The sequence below is a fragment of the Falco cherrug genome, chromosome 4 (genome assembly GCF_023634085.1).
Source record: "Falco cherrug isolate bFalChe1 chromosome 4, bFalChe1.pri, whole genome shotgun sequence".
Taxonomy (NCBI): Eukaryota; Metazoa; Chordata; class Aves; order Falconiformes; family Falconidae; genus Falco; species Falco cherrug.
In genome coordinates this window covers 57,027,266-57,049,492 of record NC_073700.1, presented here as the reverse complement: position 1 = coordinate 57,049,492, position 22,227 = coordinate 57,027,266, and the positions used below count along the sequence as shown (strand labels likewise).

At 43.6% G+C, this 22,227-nt stretch overlaps 1 protein-coding gene across 3 annotated transcripts in view; it reads right to left on the bottom strand.

Annotated features, from left to right (window-relative positions):
• LOC102048607 (sodium channel protein type 5 subunit alpha) overlaps nt 1–22,227 on the bottom strand; it is a 217,677-nt gene that overhangs the window by 70,082 nt on the left and 125,368 nt on the right. For all 3 annotated transcript variants that reach the window (XM_055709512.1, XM_055709510.1, XM_055709511.1), the window contains one exon: nt 3,328–3,798. In XM_055709512.1, coding sequence (XP_055565487.1) covers nt 3,328–3,798 — 471 coding nt within the window. The remainder of the gene's footprint in view (nt 1–3,327; nt 3,799–22,227) is intronic.

Here is a 22,227-nt window from a genome sequence, read left to right as displayed (position 1 = left end):
ACTGACAGGGAAACACCTCCCCAGCACTACAGAGCAGGGCAAGGAGGGGGGGTTATGTAAAGACATAAGCTAAAATGTTGCAGTGATGGGCATCAAAACGCGTATCACACAACAATGACAAATGAATTTTTGTCACTCAGCTTTTCTTTCTGATCCTCTCACCATTTGAGTGGGCTGCAGGCATGTGTCTCCTGGCTCTCCGAGCCAGCAGAGCATCTCACTTACATCTCAGTAATCAAAGGAGATTTAGAATCTATCAGGTTGGGCTCGCTCCTTCAAAACCCTCTCAATGACAGTGCCACAAATCGGTAGCTTTCAGGAAGACGGCTGCTGCCAGTGTAAGCTTTGATAATAGAAATGGCAGCTGAAATTTAAACTTAGACATTTCTATTACTCAGAGGAAAATGTGCAGTCACAGAAGGGTTGCTCATCATCTGAAATTTCAAACTCCTGCATGTGACACTGTGGGGCCCATTTCTCATAGCCACAAGGGCTTACTTTAGAGTAGTTTTGTGACTTTCTGGGAAGAGCCCGGCATTGGTACAGGAGCTGTAAGCTGAGCTGATCATCACCCTGAAATACCCCACTGGGATCAACAGCTTTGGGGTTCTGCTGGAGACCAGCCTCCCTTTAGCCTCTCTGTCATGACAGATGAGTCCAGACCGATGTGAGTACCCAATGCATAGAATATGGTCCAGGATCCTCAGCTGACAGAGAAAGTGTAAAGGACATGCAAGGATTGTGTAGGTTCACCGAGCCATGCCCTTGAGAAACATACATACATATACTCCCCCTATAGTCCCTTTTTATGCATCTCCTTTCGCATCATATCCCCTGCTATTGCACCAAAATCAACATGCATGAGGAGGACGGCATGTTCTGGCAATGTTGCCAAAGGGGCTGCTAAATTCCAGGTCAGCCAACAACTTTAAAGAGAAGCAGGGCACATCATTGTCTTCTCCTGAGAAGCAAAATGTATATACACATTCTCTTTGTACATACTAAAATGTTTAAATATGTAAAAATATGGATTATAATTAGAGGAAAGTTAGAATAGATTTGAATGTTTAGCGTACCCTTGGTAATTCTCATTTCATTTCTGCATGATGCCCTCCACACAAAAAGATACTTCACTGTAATTGTGCCCTTTCAGTGCAATCATGTAAATTTTGCTCTTGTTTGCCTTGTTCTTCCTTTGCCAGCTCTGCTGTGGTTATCATGGCCATCCTGGAGGGAAGGAGGTGAAGACTCCCATGGAGCTGGATTAAAGATGCTGGGAGTGAGTGGGGAAGTTTATTTCTAAGTCCCACATGGCTGCCCTTGATACAAGAGCTAGTACGCTGTAATGCCCACAAGTCTATATTCAGGGAATGGGGATTTCATACTGACCTCCAGGTGAAATAATTTCTTCTGCAGTAACCTATGTGTTGATCAAGAGATTTTTTTTTTGTGGGTCCAGACATCATACGTTTTTGCAATGGGCATCATTACAAATGACAGACTTTTGGGTTGTTTAGTGGTTGCTTCCTCATGGCTCTGTTCCTTATGGAGGGATTTACAGCTGTGCAAATCTATTAGGGTTTTGCAGGAAAGCAAATGCAAAGCTCATCACACAATTACAATTTCTGCTGTTGAGCTTCTTCCTATTTTTGTGTATTTATTATGCCAATGTATTTTGAGTCTTTGAGTTGGAGCCCCCTTGCATGCACACATTTTCCTCTCTACAAGTCTGATAAAATTGTTCACTGCCTGTATGAACTTGCTTCTTGTTTGGACCTTTTCAGCAGCAGACCCTTCAGGCCTGCAGGCAAAGGTTGCAAACCATTGATCAGGGCTACGCACAGCGGAACAGCAGTGACCTGCAACAGCAGCTTGTCAAAGCCTGGAAAACACTATTGACAAAGCTAATTAATAGATTTCTCTACTCCACGCCTTCTAAAAAACAAAACCAGAACTCCAGAACGAAACACATTTACACACTATTTGACGTGTTTACACTAGTCAGTATTTGCATATCAGCTGATACTAAGAAACCCATCTACTATATTGATATTTCACTTTCCAGGTGTACTCTGCTTGTAGGTTTAACTAATGCAACGCTGAGAATAGAGAAGGACTTCAAAGAAAAAAAAACCGTATTATCCATGCCACCCACACTAATCCACAGGTCATTTCAATGAAAGTATTCCTTGAAAAAGATACAAAAAAGTCCCTAAAAGTGTTTATCAAAAATGTCAGACTGCTTTTTTGTGTTATCCCGGTGTCTGTTTGGATAGTAGGGCTTGATGATAAAGTTTTCTGACCCCTTGTTGTCAGCTCCTCAAGGGGATGATCAGTGTGTAAGACTTGCTGGTAAGCAGATGTACCAACAGTGAAAAAATTTCTGCAACAGAACAGCAGAAATGAATGTTTAGCAGCTGATTTGTGCCCACCTCCTGACACAGAGTCCTTCCTTGGGGCTTTTTTAGAACAGCCCTTCCCTAAGGACAGTTTTGCTTTGAAACTCTCTTCCCCTCAACTGAGAGACTGGGGATCCCTCCTGACAGCTGGATGTGAAACAGGAGCCTGCTGAACTCTGCAGGTCTCAGCCGGCATCGGAGTATGCTGTATCAAGGCTGGACGGTCTGGAAAACATTAACTAGATATGGTGTACGAAGCCAAGAGGTAAAGCTGGTAGAAAGGGGCGAGGGAGAGAAGGAGATAAAGAAAAGTGTTTCTGTGAAGACTTTTCTTTGTTTCACACCAACACCTCTCACCGTACAGAATTTTTCAGCCTTTACTACTGGCTGCTCTGGGGAAAACATAAATCTGCCATATCACACCAAAAACAGGCAAATAACTATTTTTTTCTGTCTGAATACATACAATTACCTATCTTCTCTTTCTCTGGTGCCTCTGTCTTTTTGGATTTTTAAGAGAACTGCCTGGCCCTCAATACTTGCTGTACAAATCAAACCAAGCCATTGCCCACGCACACTAAGAAAATCCCCTGTCACAGTCAGAGGACCTAAGATTTGTTCTGTAACATTCCCATGATTCAGCTGAAAGAAAGAAAAAAAGAGTCTTCTGTGTGAGAAAGGGTTTAATTGCTTTGGTTAGAAGAATTAATCTAGAGAAGCACAAAGAATACAAAGAAAGGGAATGGCTCTTGTTGGAGACTGAATTTTGCTCTTGGATATGCATCTGTAACTTCTTCTGAAGTTAACAGCGTATCAAAGGCAGGATTAGGCCATGGGACACTTGCATCATGAGCCATGGATCCTGACCAAGGGTGGGAACAAAGGCCATCTCTAATAAGCTGCAACAAGTACACGATTAATTGCCTACCTGCTCCATTTCCGTAAAGGTGCTCTGCTCCTCGTCTTCCTCCTCGATGTCTGACTCACCCACAGCAATAGGAACACAAATGGACAGGTCAGGATTGGTCATAAAATCATCATTGTCTGTAATTCCTAGGTGTTTCTCCCCATTTTTATTCATCCCATCCTCAGCATGGTTCTCTTTGTGATTCTCCATGTCTTTGCCAAGCTCAGCGGCTGTGTGACTGTTCACACAATTGTTAAGGGCACCTGTATTCTGGGCAGCAAGCTTCATCATCGCCTTCTTTTCAGCCGTCGTCTTGGGGTGCCGGAGGACGTTGCAGCAAAAATTCCACATGGTGTGTTTCACGTACTGAAGACCCCTGTTGATCCTAGCAAAAGCAAGCTGCAGGTTGTTCATCTCCCCATCCTCATCTGGTGCTGAGAGGTTGTCAGCGCTGAAAGAGCTTAGCAGCAAGGCAAGGAACAGGTTGAGCACCTGGAACGAATAAAGTTAAAAGGAAATCAATGACCCTTACATGTGGAGGATGGATGTTTGGTCTTGGAAGCAGAAGGGTCCGAGTCTCATCTCATCTGTGTCACCGTAACACCACCATCGTTCGTGGAACTATGACTAATTATAGGTGGTTGCAGTAGGAAAAGGAGGTCTGCAGGCATTTCCAAACACATATTTTCAGGTGCAGAGGCATAGCATGGACAATAGCACACTCCAACATCCCCTTTCCCCCTCCCACACCCCAAAATACAGAAAAGAAAATACAAAGCTCAGAAACAGAATATGGGATAAAATTTCCATTGGAAGCTACATAGTGTAAATGTTCTTATAAATGGTAGTATAATGAATTTCCTGTAATTGCCAGTATTCCATCTTGGAGAAAATCACTAACTGCAACCCCAATTGACATCAAGAAAGGTACTGGGAAGAATTTTTTTTATGATGAGAGTGGTGAGGCAATGGAACAGGTTGCCCAGGGAGGTGGTAGGTGCCCCATCCCTGGAAGAGTTCAAGGCCAGGTTGGATGGGGCTCTGAGCAACCTGTTCTAGTTGAAGATGTCCCTGCTCACTGCTGGGGGTTGGACTAGATGACCTTTAAATGTCCCTTTCAACCAAAACTAATCTATGATTCTATGATAATGTTAAACAAATGCATGGCACAAACCAAATATTACACTCTAAGCATTTGTATTTATTTTCACAGGTAATCTTGATTTAAATATCCTCTGGGACATGAAGAAAATCTATTGTGACTCTGAATAAACACCTAAGAGGTCACACAGTTTCACAGTCTTTTCCCACCAGGCAAAAGCAAGCCATCACAAACTGGATTAATGTGGCCAGCTCTGAGCAGGGCTCACCCGCAAGAAGCAGGCTCGGTCCTGGAAATGCTGCTACTAGTCAGGAAAAAAACTATTTGAAAAATTTCACAGGTGTGTGAGAAGATCCAAACTGAACTGGAGACTGTCAATTGGCTTTCTCTTGTTCCTGCAACTTCAGAACTGTCTACCTTTGCTGGTAGGGCACAGCAAGATTAGACACAACTAACATACTTGGTGATTTAAATCTCTTTTAACCTTCCCTCCCCCAGTAAATACAACTTTATCAAATAAATAAAGCCGCCGCCTTCTAGAAGGCTATTCCCGGTAATATATCTTGCAAGCTGATCACCGCTTGCTGTGTGCTGGACATTACACCTGCTCGTGGTCTGAGCAGGAGTGAATTACAGCTTTTGGGCTGGATTGACAAGGGCAAGAAGCTCATACCAGATGTAGATGCCTGGGATGACAGGAATGGGGCAAAGGTGATTTAAACCGATATCAGCTAAAATATATTTACCCCAAATACACTAAGAACAAATTTCCTGGTATCAAGTCATGTGCTGCCTGTACAAGGTGGGTGGGTGCCAGCTCTGTAGCATTGCAAGGGGGAGATCAGTGCTGCAGCACTTGTGCCATTTTAGCAATAAAATGGACTTTGTGAGGATATTTTCTCCGTGATCTCTTAATGCTACCAGAAATACTTGTAGGTCCTCTGGCTTCTGTCTTTCCGATAGTATTTTAAATTTATAAAGTCTGCTAGACCAAAACAAACAGTACAAAATGTACTTATATTTAACTGGACCTTACCAAAGAGCCATAAGCTTTTGCTATCATCCCCCCACCCTATTCCCTCTTATTTCAAATATTTAGAATAGATGAGCTGGAATTTTGAAAATCTGGCCTTAATCACTCTAGAGACACTGCATTTGAAGTGGCCTGTCAGTTCTGCTCTGTAAAGTACTCTTTGCAATCACTGTGATTATAAATGAGAGCAGTTGGTAGCACAGCAGATGCCCATATCCACTACAAACTACTGAATAAACCATTGCTGCACTGAGCACTATCCTGCTCTAAAGTGAGATTAAAACTAATTGTTTCTTAGCTGGTCCATCATACTGGACTGTCACTGACAGCTTGTGTGGGTCTCCTCTTAATCATTGCGGCACTCTGGTATGAAACAATCTATTATTTCATATTCCAGTCGGAGGTATTACAAGTGATGTTGTCTGATAGGTAGTTGAAAACCAGAGCACTGGACACACTGCCGAACAGGTGGGAGCCCATCGGTGAAGGAGTTCCTGGGAGAATCACTTTAGCCATTTTCAACCAAGTTTGATAGAAGTATGGGGTCTCAGAGATGACAAGCATCCTGAAAATAAGCATATGTCTAGAGAAGAGACACTGCCCAATTCACCAGTGCAGACAGAGCTTGGAACAAGGTACAGCATGTCTCCTTCCCAGTGGCAACCTAGGGACATGGGAAGGAGCTGGAGGAAGAGCGGGAATAAAGAAATCCAGAATAAAAATATTCTGAACTTTATAGGTTCAATTCAGTTACCTTAACAAAGGTATCTACTGTTTTTGAGATTTTCTGAGACATCTGCACCAGACCTACAGGAGATGTGCGTCCTCCTAAAGCTCCAGCTATCATCCAGCCAGGGCATGACAGTTGCAGCAGGCAATCGACTGGTGGTGGTTGGGGAACTGAATCACTCTTCAAGGATGGCAGCTACCTCCAGACCCACACACCAAAGCTTGAGGGTCTAATGGGGTATCTAAGCCCTGTTTCAATCAAAAGAAAATAATCACGTAGACAACAGAGCCTGATCAAATCCAGGTGCCCACCTTTGGCTGCATGCATCTGCCAATATGCAGTCACCTAGGGCCAACTGACCCTAGCATGCCCAAGTCATCTTGAGGCAGGTGGCCAACAGGACACACTATTATGGGAAACCTGTGTCCAGTTGGAGGCCAGAATGGATAGCTTACAGTATCCCCAGTGATGCTAAACAAAACTGTGTCAAGCCCTAGAACTCTTCAGACTTTAGTGGTAGCTCAGATGTCTTCTCTGTACATGAATAACTTTACGTAGGTACCCAAATTTTGTTCTGAAGCTGAATTTCCTGCTATATTTCATTCATTCTGCTGTTCACAGAATACCTTGGTTGAAATGCCTTGTTTTACTTTTCTGTGTTTATTTCGGATGTCAAACTACAGTTACATAAGTTTATCCAGATACACCTGCAGGTGTATATAATAGGTGGTAACATTCTTAGTATTGTTATTTACCATGGATTATTAAGGCAATGTTGTTTGCTTCCCAGAAATGCAGCTGACATTTTGCACAAAGAGCTATTTGCACTTCATGCTTTTAGCCAAAAATAAATCTCAAATATAATTCTCTGCTTCCTTTATAAGCAGGTAACCTCAGAGTTGTATTGCTGGACGTTCAAACAGAGTGAACTGCTGTATAAGCACTTTATGTTTACTTATTCCCCCCATTTCCCTGTACACTGCATTTTCCAGAAAAATGTGTGCTCAACCCATGACACACCACATTTCCTGTAAAAGGTTACTAATAATATCCAGTTCTCCTGGTTGCTAGCGCAATGCTTTCAGTTTAAGTAAAAGCAAACTAAAGACTAATTCAGTTTTCAAAAGCAATGGCAGATTTGTAAGTCAGTATGGATCCCCTTAAAACGAAAACTGCTTTCCAGTTACACGGAGCAGCCAGACTCTGAAAGTGGGTCGGTTTTTTGGTCTTTGATGTAAGGAATCAAATGACAGATGCACTCAAAGAAACCCCAACTCCTTTAGCATAATGATGTTAAACATTTACCCTAATGACAATACAGCATGCTTTCACAGACTTTCTCACTTTTAATGCCTTTCCAAAGCTAGTGACTCTGGTTATGCTGCTATAAACATATATATCATACCATATAAACTTCCAGCTTAATGTCAGGTGCCTCCCTGAGATGCTTAAGCTGGAGGGGTTAGGATGTCTCTGTGTGATGGAGACAGTCTGGCATCCCAGGAGATGCTGAAGAGCTGAATGATCTCTGGCAGTGGAAGCATAAGCTAGGGTTTAATATCTTGCAGCTAGATTAAAGTTAGGACACTTACTGATGCAGGCCAAAATAACTAACATAGAATCACAGAGTATCTCAAATTGGAACAGACCCACAAGGATCAAGTCCAACTCCCTGCTCCTCGCAGGACTATGTAAAACTAAATCTAACAGCATCATCCCATGACTTGTCAAACCCAGCCAGGTGTCCAGAAAGTGCTTCTTGGCGTCAGTCTGGGACTCCATGCTCCAGGCCAGTGGTGGCCAAACTTTATAACCAGGCAACCTTTACCAGGTTAGAGGAGAGCTCGGGATGTTTCAGCCCCAGCCTGAGCAGAGCTGCAGCACACAGGTAGCAAGCCTGGCATTGAGCAAAGTGCTGTGCCAGTTCTGTGGCTGCAGCAATTGAAGAGCACAGAAGCATGAAGCCATGAATTTAATTGCTGGCTCCTCAGCCATGGGGAGAAAGCAGGCTGCTGGAAGGACCCCTCCTCCCCAGGGAGTCCTAGGCAGGGGCTGCTGGTGGAGGCTGGGACCCACATGTGCTGCCATAGTGGGCTGTAGTCGGAATACCTCAGCTCCATCACCTCCTTTTATTTTGGCCAACACAGGACAAAAGCAGACCATTTCATTTCAGATGACACCTTCTCACCAAAACCTCCTTGAAAATATTTCCACAAACTGTTGCTGAAGTTAAAAGACACTTGGAGCAAAAGTGTCTGACTACTCCCTCATTTCCCTTCAATTCTTGTACTTAGCTTGATTTGGGGAAAATGGAGGAATATAGATCTTTATGTATCTAACCTTCCACCTGTCATTCAGTCAAACAGCATGCAGCCCTGCAATCCTTCTGCACTCCTGCAATCTGATTCAGCAATGCATTCACTGCCCTGCACCCTCACTGGTGTCACCCAGACGGAGGGCATTTGGCACCCCACTCAGCACTGTGCCAAACGTCGGCTGGAAACCCACTGGAAAGTCTAAGGCCATTTCTTAGCTGATTGAAAATAATTCTGGTGGGGTTTTTATTTAGCTAGGAGCAAGAATGACATTGCACCTGCACAGGTTCAGTGGCAGGTTTAAGCCATCCCCAAGGTGAGGTCCTCAGCTACTGGTCTTCTTTGATTGCAGAGGATCTCATACGAGCTCACCCATACAGCTTCTCCTGTAGTGGAAACCGTCTTGACCACACACTGCCAACAAAACAAGTAACTTTGATTTTCAAACCCCTGATCCTTTCCCCGGTACGAAATTTAAATGAACTTTCACACTCAGCAGCCACTAAGGCCAGACATTCTCATCTATCTGCCCAGACCACACAGGACAAACCCTAGCAGGCTGCAACTGAAGATGGGGTCACTGCTGTAAGGGGGAGGTTCATAGAGCAGAGCAGTTCAGAAGCAGCTCTCCGAGCACTTGTTTGCTTGTAAACGCACAGGACACTTCAAAGAACCGCAGATGTGTACCGTTCTCTCATCTGAGGGAGACAGAGGACGGGGAGGACAGCTACAGGGGACTTACATCACCTGAGGGTGCTTCTCTGTAGTAGAGAAATCTCCTAGGAGCCAGCTAAGAAGGTTTCTCTATAACAACAGGGTCCAGAGCAGAAAACATGCCCCATCGGTGAATTCTGTCATGCAAAAAAGAGAGCAGTTAAACCCAATTGTATGCCTGTGGCAGCCCACTGTCACCGCTGTCACTCAGCTGCACAGAAAAGCCCAGACAGCACAGCACAGTGAGGCACCTGACAGGATCACCAGCTACTCATCTCATACTTTATTTTGTGGATAAAACAGGACCCATACACCTCAGCCTATTCAGACCCACTTCTCTGGCAGTGCCTGTTAAACACAGACCAGCAAGAAGCTCTTCAAACACTCCCTGAGCGGTGGAAAAAACTGATTTTCTTCTTTCCTGTTTGTTTTCTGATGACAATGGACTTCTGCACTGTTCTTTGGCTAGCACAGGTGGGAAAGATGCAGTTTTCTCTTTGGAGGCCTTGATGACTCCTAGCAAGCCTAACACAATATGTACCAATTATTTTATTTTGTTTAGTGTAGCAAGATCCATGAAGCTGCAAAGAAAAACTGCTCATAAAGGGGCTTTCACTACATCAAGGAGATGTTAGATCTCAGTTTAAGACAGAGACTTGCAGTAATAGGTCATCTGGCCCATCCCTCTGCTACTGGAGGATTATCCCTTTCCTTGGAAGTGTATTTTCCAGTCCTTTGTACATTTTCATCCCAGGGCAAAGTTTACCAAGGGGGAGTACTCCTGCCAAAAGCAATTTACATGATCAGTTATTTTCTATATTCCCTTTTCTATTTTTTCGGCTATTTGTGCTTGGATAAGAAGCTTATACCCTCCCAGCCCAGTTTCTCTTTATCCTGTAGTCAATCTCATAATCCCATTCTCATAATATCTTAGTTTCTCGCTGACAAAATGATCATGATACCCCAGGTATGGCATGAGGTCCTTGTGGTCAGGGCAAGTGGGAGAGGACACCGGTTGGAGCAAGGTTGACCTCCTTCATGCTCCTTGCCCCAGATCAGCTAGGAAAACACACCAAAACGGGGACATGGATTCCCTCTCTTGCAGCCATAGAACTTCCCAAGTGGACTGTGCTTGATCCTACAAGGCAAGCTAGCCATTGTGGATGAAATGTTTACGGAGCACCATGGTACCAGTTTGTTGCAAGAGGAACTTTTGCTTATCAACTCCATGTTAATCTGTTTGGTAAAATAACTGATCTGTCTGTTTAAATATAAGAAAATGCAATATAATAAAAATAATGCACCAAATTCAGCCTATTTCCCATGCAAAATCTGTCAACTACTTTATGGTGGCAATGAGAGTGGGTGTTCTCCACATAAAAGAAAAAATGGAAGTAAATATGGTGGGAATAATTCTTTCATATCCATCTACTAAAAGTGGCTATAATTTCAGTGATTCCATGTGAATGATTTCCATTTTCCCTAAGACAGACGAGAACAAGGCCTGATTTTCCCCAAGCTTCACAGCTACCACGTGCATCCCCTGCCTGTGCAGAACAGTGCTCGCAGGCAGTGGCTTGAGAAGCACAGCCTTGGGCACGGGTAGCACTCACACTGCCTTCAGGGGAGGCAAAGGCATCCGGCCTTCTCTTTGTTGACAGGCTAGGTCCAATCCAGATGGTCAGAGGAGCCTGAGCCCCATGTGTCTCATCCTAAAACTGATGGCTGCACAGGTGAGATGCAGTGAAGGAATCAAAGTGCCTTTTCTCCCCATTGACTGTGAGGAATGGGTAGGGTGCTGGCACAGCTCCAGCTGTCTTCATGGTAGACTCCAAAAACCAGTTGAGATGAATGCGTGAGCTTCCTCCCCCCCAGCCCATGAGTGGGTTTGTGGTATTGACCGTAAGGCTACGAGTCTTGCTGACTGTTCTCCACTGTGGGTATTGACACTATGTTTCCCTGCAGTTTCAGTGGTCTCCTGCACAGCCGGTTGCCCTTAAGTGGTACAAGGCAGAGAAGGGGTGCTGGGCAGCAGCTGTGCTCGCCCCTGTTTGATGGTGTGTGCATGGGTGGGGGGAACAGTCACCCTTGCTTCAGAGTTTAAAGGGCATGTATAATTGATGGGGCAGATTCCTCAGCGCTGTTCTTGCCACTTTACGTGCTCCTTGAGTAATGGAAAGGTAGATTAAGCCCATTAATTATGCTTCACAGCACCTTTGTGTCACATTAGAATTCTTTGAGCTCATTCTAAGCTGCCACTCTTCCCTCCCTGCATTCTGTGGAGCCATAAGGCTGCACTAGCATCGGGGCATGTCAGACCTGGCATAGGTACATCCCATCGAGAGGGGGAGGCAGGCAAAGGGCACCAGCTGAACACTGCTCTTGCTGCCAGTCTGACACTGGACCACACAATGAAAATGCCCCTCCAAAGGGGGTGGCTGAACTGGGAGGGGAGGCTGGTGCTTCCACAGCTCCTGTCTCGCCAGGACCAGCCCCTAGCCTCTGCCTCTCCTCACCGCCAGCCTCTGCAGCACCCCACAAGCAGGCACAGCGAGGGGCCTATGTCCATGTCACTGAAACACAGACATGAGGCAAGCCACGATGCTTCTTACCACAACCTGGTGGATTCCTCATCCTGCCAAGTCTTTTTCATGTGTTATCCACCTACATGGGTATTAGCAAGCACACAAACTGTGCCACTCCGAGTGCTGGTCAAGAGCTACTGAACTGAATTTATATTAATTTTTTTAGTTGATGACTTTCAGTGTTTTTTGAAAGTAATTTCCTTAGAAGTATCAGAAGATGAGTGTCTGGAAACCAAGTGCTTCCTCAGTCACAAAGTCCTATATGAGAGAGAAGGGTGGGATGGTGAGTGAAGGCAGATAAATTCTTCCCACTAGTGAAGCCACAGCATAAAACCAAACATGTTCCCACAGGCTTTTCATCAGATATCAAAACAACACTAATTCATCAGCATAGCAAGAACTCCATCAGAGCTGCTATGGACTTCTCTAACCACTGTCTAGACAGAAAAAAACGTGCTATCAGACAAGTCCAGTTGCAAACCTCTGCCAGCAAGAGAGCTGTGCTCATGATGCTGGAGGCTCAGCACACCCCATAAGCATTAGGGAAACTACAGAAAGTTTATTGATTACAAACAAAGACACAATTACCTTGTGCTAAGTCAACAAAAGTGTTTATCTGTCACGGTGATGAGGATGTCAAGACAATTAGAGAGCAAGACAGTCTTGGATTGACTGAACACGCCTGAGTCTTCGCTGTTGCTGCTCCCTGCAAGGAGTGATGATAGGTGACAAACACCTGTATTATCCCTGGAATATTTTCACTCCTCATATGCAAACACCACCTCATCAACTGCTCTACCAATTATTGAACACAAGACACAAGAAAAAAACATTAATTTTGGAAGTTTAAGCTCTGTTATTCTTACCTGGAGACCACACCAGCCCTAACCCTGCATGACTGGGCTCATGTGAAGGACACTGCCCGGTCAAGGCAGAGTGAGATCCCTGGAGTCATCCCTTTAAAATTCAGATCCTACACCTCCCCTGAAAGGGGGACACCCAGCTGTGACCAAAGGTTGTGCTAACTCTTGCACTTAGTTATCTACAGGCCACCATGTCTCTTGGGCAGTCAGGACAAGAGACCAAGAGAAAGGGGTAATTCCCATTCACACATGGCAGAAAAAATCTGGGAAAAGGTAAGCCAGAGAGCCAAAAAGATAATACATTCCTGGAAACAGAATAACAGAGAAAGAAAACCAGTGGTAACGGCCACAGTAAGTAATGACTTCCTTGCAGCCAATGTATTACACCAAAACAAAATCAATATGAGGGTAGGCCCAGAGATTAGAAAATTAAATCAGAGAGTTCAAGGAATAATTAGTATTAGCTTTGCCTTTTTTTCTTCCTTTGTTTTTTTTTTGTTTGTTTGTTTTTGTTTTTTGTTGTTGTTTTTGTTTTTTTTTTTAACATGGAGGGGAACACTGTTCCCTTTGAAATGTTGCTTTCTAAGCCATTTCCCACGTTTGGTATTATAATTTGGGATTCATTATGGAATCATATATACCTATTAAGTGAAATGTGAAAAGGGGAATTCGGGAGGTGTAAAGAGGTTCTCATTTTTTGCACTTTGCAAGTGCAGATTCCTGGGAGGGCAGAACAGTGACAGAGCTGTCTGCCAGCCAGGAGGGCTTCTTTCAGAAAAGCTACAAAATAGATTTCTACTAGTAATTTTGAACAATACAAAATCTTCTGCCTTCGCAGCAAAAAGCTGGGCTTGCAGCTTTCACACACCTCTGCTGGAGAAGAGGAGAAGAGGTCCCACTCAAAAGCAGGACAAACCCCTGCCTTTCATTAAAGAAACAGGGCAGGAGCATTTACCACCAGGAGTGCCAGTGGTTTCCAGAATGAGAGCCACCCTGCGCTTGCTAGGCAGGAGGTGCTGACACATACGCCTTGCTGCTGTCCTAACCAGTGACCCGATTCCTCTGCCACCATCTGCTCCTGGCTCCCACCGTGCCCCCAGTCAGCAGCCCATCCCCTTTGGTTTCTGACTGGGCTGTGGCTTCTTCTGCAGGTTTCTTAATACTTCCTAAAGCCCCAGGGAGATATTCTTGTTCTTTTGCAAGGCGAGCGAGGCGGTAGATGTCCTTTCTTCCTGCAGTTTATGTCTACAGGATAAAGCTGGCTCTGAGCTGTGCTTTGCAGAGAAGCATTACTAAAACATAAGAAAAGCACTCTGTGGAGTACTGGCTACCAGCCTTCAAATCAAGTCTGTGCTCAACCGCCTGATCAAAGCAAACTCTTCTTTCCAGGCATGATGACCTCATCTTTGATTACCTTCTTCTATCAGGAAATACACAGGTGTTTTGCTGATGTGGAAACCTGAAAATTATTTTATTTATTAATTTTACTCTGGGTGCCTGGCTGAAATCCCAGCAACTGGGGTTGCTCAAAATCTTCTTCAATGCAAGATGGACATAAAATTGGGGAAGCAAAGGAGAAAGCTGGTGGTGTTAGTTGTCCATAAGAGCATTTTTATAAGGAACCAAAAGCTAAATAGCTAGTTCACTTTATAATCTAAAAATTGCATCTGCAGTAGTAAACAAAGACAAGTCAAGGCTTATTCTCCATCCCTGCGGGTAAGCAGCTGACCTCCCTTCCCCACTCTTCCCCCAGGCAGGATTGCTTCCTGGCTGCTGTCCCCAGCCAGGGCTGTCCCCTGAATGCCCAGGCACCAGCTGGGATGGGGTGACCAGGGAATCTGCTAACCAAGACAGAGGAGGGATACTCCTAATGTTTGAGTTCATACCCTAGCCAGTTTATAGAGGCAGTCATCTGCTTTTGTTTTCAAGCAGAGAGACTTCAGCGGGCATTTTGCACTTGCTGAACCTCCCAGAAATGGGATGGAATGACATCTAAACGTGGGAGACGAGAACTACAGGAGAGGAGAAGTGACATGGAAGTCCTCCTGGAAGAAACACCCACACAAAGGAGTTTGTAGCACAAGGAGCATGAGAGTGCTCTTGCTTGTGTGGCTGCAACAAATCAGTGTATGTGAGGGGGGCAGAAAGAGAAGGGAACTGGTGGTGGGGAGGAGGCAGTAAACAGAGGGGAAGGGGGACAAACTGAGAGTAGAGCTGCTTGAAAAACATCTATCCCTGAAGACAAATGTAAGGGTTATACTTAATGAGAACTCATTTAAACAAGTCTGGCTAGGGATGACCCGAACAAAACAGGAAGAAGAAAAAATAACACACGAAATCTGGAGACAGGGAAATAGAAGAAGAGACTTAAACAGCAGCAAAGAAATAAAAATGTCAAGAGGGATGAAGAAACCACCGGTCTGATTCTCCTTTCCTTTGCAGTGTTTGCAGTAATACAACATGGATGGAGTAGATCTGTATCTGATGGAGATTCTCCTTGCCAGTGTGGACCAGTGGTTTTATTGGATCTAGAGGAGTTTAACAGAGTAAGAGCCAGCCAAGCTGACTTTTGGGAACAGGAGGAAATGTGGGATGGTAGCAGGAGATCAAAGGCAGGTCCTTTTTGACTGCAGGAACTTCTTACTGTTCAATAAGTCCCCCAAAGGCAGGAAACCGGTATCTAATCCTGTCTATTACATTTAGCTTCTTTGGGAAGCCATATACCATGTTGCCACGTACGTGCTAGGTGAAGAAATGCAGATATGAACATGCACTGTACATGGAAAAGATAATTTCCAGGCTTTTTCAAATATCATACACCTCCCAAGAAGGTTAAGGCTGTCATGACTAGCTGATTGTTTCACATATCCCTTTTAACAAGCTATTTCTAGAGGCAACTGTTAGAATGAACTGCTCACCGCTTGGTTTCTGTGGGGAAAAATAATATTTTTAACTTTTTTTTTTTTTTTTTTAAACAGAAGCATAAGATGTTTAGGATTAATGAATAATGTATTAAATTTGTACCACCTGGTCTAATGTTTTTAACATTAAAGCCTTGCTGTTCACTCAGCACATGCTAGGAAGAACTCTGTTGTCATTACCCTTTCAATGACATCCAGACAACTCACATAGTGACATTAATAAAAAGGGACACATTTAGTTGTACCTACCTTTGTACACTCTTGTCCAATTAAATTTGACTCAGTGTCTTCTAGATTTTTAATAACCACCTGGCTATTAACAAGAACTTAACCACTGACAAAACCCTACTTCCACTATTAACCAAGGACAGGTGTAGTAGAAAGAAATGAGCCATATTTCTGCTGATGCCTACTGTATTAACAGGGCTGCAGTTTTTATTTTGAAAACTCAGCTTCTCTCCAATCCCCAGACTACAACCAAATCTTAACAAACAATCCACTACTATCACCTTCACAAATAAAATATATATATGCACATATACACATGGTGGATCCTATTAAAAATATTTCATTTCGTCAACAGTTCACATAATGGAGTCAATGCTTAAGCAGTGTTTTTAGAGAAATATCTCCGACTTGGAAACACAATTAGATCAAAAGGCATAAGGATGGTTTCAAAGGGGCAGGTTGATTGAGCTAATGGATTAGCACTCTTCTTCCTCCATATTTCTAAGTAGTCTCACTCCCATGAAGGTTAATGGGACATAGTTTCATGTTCCCATATATATATACCTACAGAGGAGCACTAGCATTACTATCAGATTTATTCCTCTCTGATACATCCCAGTGACTCATTTGTAGACCAAGAAGCAATACTTCTACCAATTAAAGAATCAATTTTACCAATTAAAATCTGCACCAAATGGCAAAATCTGCCACAGCCCACCAATGAATCTGATTTGGGTTATTGTTTTTGGGAATTTCTTATTTCACAGATGAAAAAAGAGCCTTAGTCCAATTCTGTTTTCAGCCTCCTTCGAGCTGCACTAGAAGAGAAAGCTTGCTCCCCCTCTGTATGCCAACTTTTAGTAGGATTTTGGCTGTTTGTATTTTAAAAGATATACCTTTCTGTGGAGGGGTGTTGCAGGGAAAAAATTGGCAGATTTTAGTAGATATTTAGCATGGACACCATATAGTACCTTGAAAACAGGAACTGAACACGTTTGTCCCCTAATAGAAGATGTGTGCTCAGATTTAGTCACCAAGTGCCAAAATTCAACTCTTCAGCAGAAACAACTGAGCCTGTGGCAGGGTACAGAAACTCATAAATCTGGAGTGACAGACGGAAGCAGATTACTTTTTAGGAGTATATTTTGAAAGTAGTTCCTTGTCCCATCTCTTCTCAGGTGCATTTCCCTCACATCTCTTGGGCAAAGCAGCTCTGTATCTCCTGGCTTTGAACGAATTCCACTTAATCTACCATACAATGGCATTTTTGAAACCCAGCAGTCTTTGATGGTTCATCATAAATATCCTGAGGTTAACTCCCCCAGACTTTTCCACACAAGCATCTGGTGTTATACATGAAGGTAGGATATATCTACTCAATAAAATAAATGATAGTAATTATGTAAGCACTTATAAATTACACAAGTTTTAAAGCCTGGAGTCTTAGACAAAAGGTTTGTCTTTAAAGTAACCCATATGTGGATGTAAGCTTTCCACCCCTGCTAGCAGTCATCAGAGGCAACTGGACTAATTGATGGTTGGTGTAAGGATTTATCTTTTTGATTCATCACATGATGCTATCTGTTTCTGGTGGACTTTTCATTACTTTTAAGGATGTTTAATACTTAAGTAGATATAGCCAGATGTTTGCTCAAAAGCATGAGCTACCTGAGTGCTTTCCTTCCCAGACACTGCTCAAGCAAGGATCGATAATGGGGAATACAAATAGCAAAAATGGCTTTGGACTAGGCTGGTAGCTGCCTTGAAAAATACGAAGGGAGAATCTGGGAAATGTGCTGGGGTTTAACCACTTTCTTCTGAGGTTTGGATTCTCCAGCATTACACTAAATGTACCTGCTGCCAGCCATAAACACACATCAGTAGAAACAAAAAGGATGGTAACGTGCTGACAGTTGTTGTGACTGTTTTGCTTGTGCCCCCAAAAGTGCTTATTCATGTATTCTAGGTTGCTCCTCTGCAAAGCTGCATGTGACTTGAGAAAGAAAATTCGCCTCCCTTATATAAGTGTCCAAATTGATGAAACAGACTCAAATGACACTTCCACTTCTCTCTAATGATCCCTTGGGCTCCCTGGCTTCTTCTGGACCCTCTAACTCTCCAGCCCCCATCTCCAGTATTCCCCCAGCTCTCATTATGGCTCCCGCAGCTTTCTGATGATCCTGCTCCTCCACAGTGTCCCACACGCACTCCGCTCGCCGCTTTGCACATTTTGTGTGTCCTGACAGTGACTGTTCCTGACATGCCTATTCTTGCCTGTTTGTCTACTGGACTTCTCAGCTGATGTAATCAAAACACAAATGCACATTTCCAGAATGTTGGGAACTGCTGAAAGAGCAGATAAGGTGAACAGCAGCATCCAGGACAGAGAGAGCAGAGGGAAGGCAGTGCTCATGCAAGACTTGGGACAACCACAACTTTTACTTTGAATCTCCTCTGGATGCACATTTCCCTGAAAAATGCTGTTCTTCCCCAGCTTTATATAGTTGCATCTTATCCCATTTTCCTTCCATTGTGAAAGAAGTGGAACTGGCGGGCCCCAAGGAGAGTACCAGTTTGGCAGTAGAAGTACAGTACACAAAGTCGAGGACATAGACCTCTACTGTCGTTTGAAAATTAAAAACCTAAAAGCTAAAATGGTGTCACTTGGGCTTGTAATACTATCTCCCCAAACTTGCTTTAATTTCCAGCTAGCAGATCTAACCTAGTATTTACAATTAGAAGGCACATAATATTTTAAAATTCCAGTTCATTTATATTAATCATCAGGTGCAATGCAAATACTACATTTCCCTCCAAGGAGATTAACCTTTATTCACAGAGTGAATGTCTTAAGTGGCCTCCATGAATAAGAGCATGTTTGTCATTAAATGTAAAAATAATTACTTGAATCAGGGCATCAAGTCTCACTGCAGCTCTTGAGTTGTATATTCCTCTAGGGACAGACAGAAAAACCCACGAAAATGGGGCTTTGGTAGCTCTAGATTTGTACGTAATTTGAAAAGAAAATAAGAAGATAGCTGGAAAAGTGTTATCATATGTCATCCCTCTTCCATTTTAGTGTATTTATTGGCACAAGAAATCTTGATGAATGAGGCCTCATTCCTTTAGGGTAAAGCAGCCCTTAATCACCCTGTAAAAAGCTTCATGGTCTTGAACCCACCTGGTGTAATGTTTCATGTCTTTTAGAAGCATCAGAGTCTTGATGTAGCTTCCTTCAGTGACAGTCCCATCACATCAGGCAGAAACACAAGTCTCATCTGAAGACCTTCTTTGGCCATCATAATATGCTTTGGCTGTCTGTGCTCTTGAAATGTAAAATTATAATCCACTTTCACCTAGGCCTGTTAGATGTTATTTTGCTATTACTTGTGATTTTACCACAAGAGACGGTGATAGTTCTCTATATCCATTTCATTTAAACAAAGAGAAAATCTGACACATTACCATAAACCTCTCTCAAGCCCAGTTGTGGTCTGCTGAGAAATTTGCAGTGATGGAGGTGTATCTGTATTGGGTGAGACAGGACTTTCTGGCTACTTCTACACTAATAAATTAAATGTGCCTAGGAACGTTTTCTGGCACCAAGGACAAAGGCAAAATATCATCTTGCTCCCTATTATTAAACTTCTTCATACCCTGTACTGACCACAAACTTCCAGCTGGGATAGTCCCTTGCCTGTGAAACTCCCATACAGCCAGTCAGCTGATGGATTCCCACAGGGTGGGCCACCAGTTCTCCTCCACAGGTCAGTTCTTTCTTTCTTGCCCTGCTGCAGAGACATGTCTTTGATAGAACAGCCCTGGTAATGTGCCATTTTATCAACAGAATTTGGCTGCTAAAGATCAAAATAGTGGTGAATGAGACCTAATGAGGTTTTCTTGGCACATGACCAGTCTGAGAGTCCACAGATTTTTAACCTGAGGGAGATGTAGCAGCACTTCCCTAGAACATCTCTTCAAGGAACTTCCTCCACTGACTTGTAGGAAAGGTATGTAGGGAGAGGCAAACCTCTTTTTTTCCAAGAATGAGGCATTTCAAAAAATCTGTGTGTCACAATCATGGGACATGTTAAAACAGAAAAAAAAAAATCCATTAAGGCTTCCTGAGACGTGGAAGCAGAATAAAAGGATGGATTCCAGGTGTATCTGACTATTTCACAGAAAAGTTTCCACCGAGTTTAACCAAAGTGGGCCAGTTCAAACCTCATCCAAACCATGCTGAGCAGCTCTGCTGCCAGGCAGTCAAATTACCGTAGGAAGACGGGACCCTGGAAAGTCCTCTTGGGTCACCAGGTCAGGCCCCCTGATAACATGGATTATTTCCTTCACAAACTAGTCAAGCTCCATCTCACACGTTTCTGGTTTGGGGCTAGTCAGTCCTGGAAAGCCCTCCTGAACAAACTCACTGTGCTGATAGTCAGAAGCCTCCTTTCCAGTCCTAGCCTAAAGGTACCTACAGCGATTTATACTCCCTTGATTTGGGATGAGCCATATCCTGTCTCTTAAGCTCTTCTCCTCCCATGCCTAGCTCTGCATTCCCCTCATCTCAACTTATCAATGTCTACAAATATCTTAAGGGCGAGTGTCAGAAGGATAGGGCCAGGCTCTTCCCAGTGGTGCCCAGTGACAGGACAAGGGGCAACGGGCAAATGAAGTTCCACCTGAATATGAGGGAAAACTTCTTTACTGTGAGGGTGACAGAGCATTGGCACAGGCTGCCCAGAGAGCCTGGGGACTCTCCTTCTCTGGAGATATTCAGAACCCTCCTGGACGCAATTCTATGCAACCTGCTCTAGAAGAACCTGCTTTAGCAGGGAGTTGAACTAGATGATCTACAGTGGTCCCTTCCAACCCCAACCATTTTATGGTTCATATTATCATACTTTGCTTTTCCCAGTAGTATTTAATCTTTCTTGAGCACCAGGCATTAATGGGGCGTATTGCATATTCAGTATTGCAGATCGCTGTGCAACAGCATTCATACTCTCCTTTCTCCTCTAATTACCTTCCCTGATACCTATTAGAATCTCATTCACTTTTGTAATAGGTGCAATGTATTGGTGTATCGGTACGTCGCACTGGCTCAATCAGCCAGAGTGATATGTGCACGGAGACAGCTACAGACTTCGCCTCCCAAGACTTCAGGAATAGAGTTAGGTACTTTTAGGGGTTTTTAAATCTGATGTATTTTAGATGTCTTTTTGGGTAAGATATTTTATGACTTCACAGACTCCATTAACTAGATCTGACTACAAAGGCATCTCCATGCAATTATCTCAGATGCAGATGTCCACAATGACTGATATGTATATTTTTATTATCCTCTCAACCATTTTTTGTTGGTAAGCTACTTGGTCATAACATAAATTCTTAAACAGGGCTGAGTACATGACCTTACACTTTGCATTTCATAATTCCATGCATCACGTATTAATTCAATGATGATTCAATGGTTATGCAATCCTTCCTACAGCATAACCTGATACTCTAGAAATTGGTGGTGCTTCCTACCTGTGTTCTCAGAAAATGTCACTAATATTTTCTAGAGTGAATAGTATTTCCATGGACAGTTGATAAAAGGAAAAGCCTAGTACTGATCCTAAAAGAGCATTTCCAGCCCTATATTCCATCTTTCAGGAAAATTTGGAAGATGTCACTTCCCGGGTTACAGACTCAACATCTTGGCATGCTTGTGACTCCAGAAAGACAAAATCCACCATAGAAATGCAGCAGGGAATTACCAGCTTGTGGAGGATTGGGGAACGGTGGTGGATTTGTCATGGAAGTACTAGGGGATGTGTGTAAATCAGGCAGAAGTGAGACAACAGTGGTCCAGAAACCTGCAGCCCTGAAACTCTGTTAGCTTGGGTCAACACTAACTGATGCTTTTTGGGTGCTTCCTATGTCACGCACAGCCAAATCGGAGCACAAAGACAGGGAGTGCTTTTCTGCCCTGTGTCCAGCTGCCCTTCACTTGGTGGCATTTCAGGAGAAGCTGCTAGAAAACAGGCTTCATCCAGATGGCCGGCAGAAGAATAACAGGGTGGCGTGGCCAGCATACGTCACGCACACACGATGAGGTTGGAAGGTTGTTGCGTCTGTGATTGAAGTGTCAGTTTTATTCATGCACGTTGTTAGCACCAATTACATGCAATTGTCCCCTGAGAAGTGGCTGGTGTTGTGCTCGACTCTCACATCGGCTGACCCGGCAGAGTAGGGGGCACCAGGGACTGGCTCGCTACCCAAATCCCCCTACATCTTCTTAATAATTCCCGTCTTGGTGATTTTCCTTTCTAACCCCAGTAATACAAACATGTGTAGGAAATATGTTAAGCCTTTTACAAAACTAAACAGTAAGCACAATTATTCAGTTAGCAATTTCAGCAGCTCTTCCTTACAAATGAGGGAG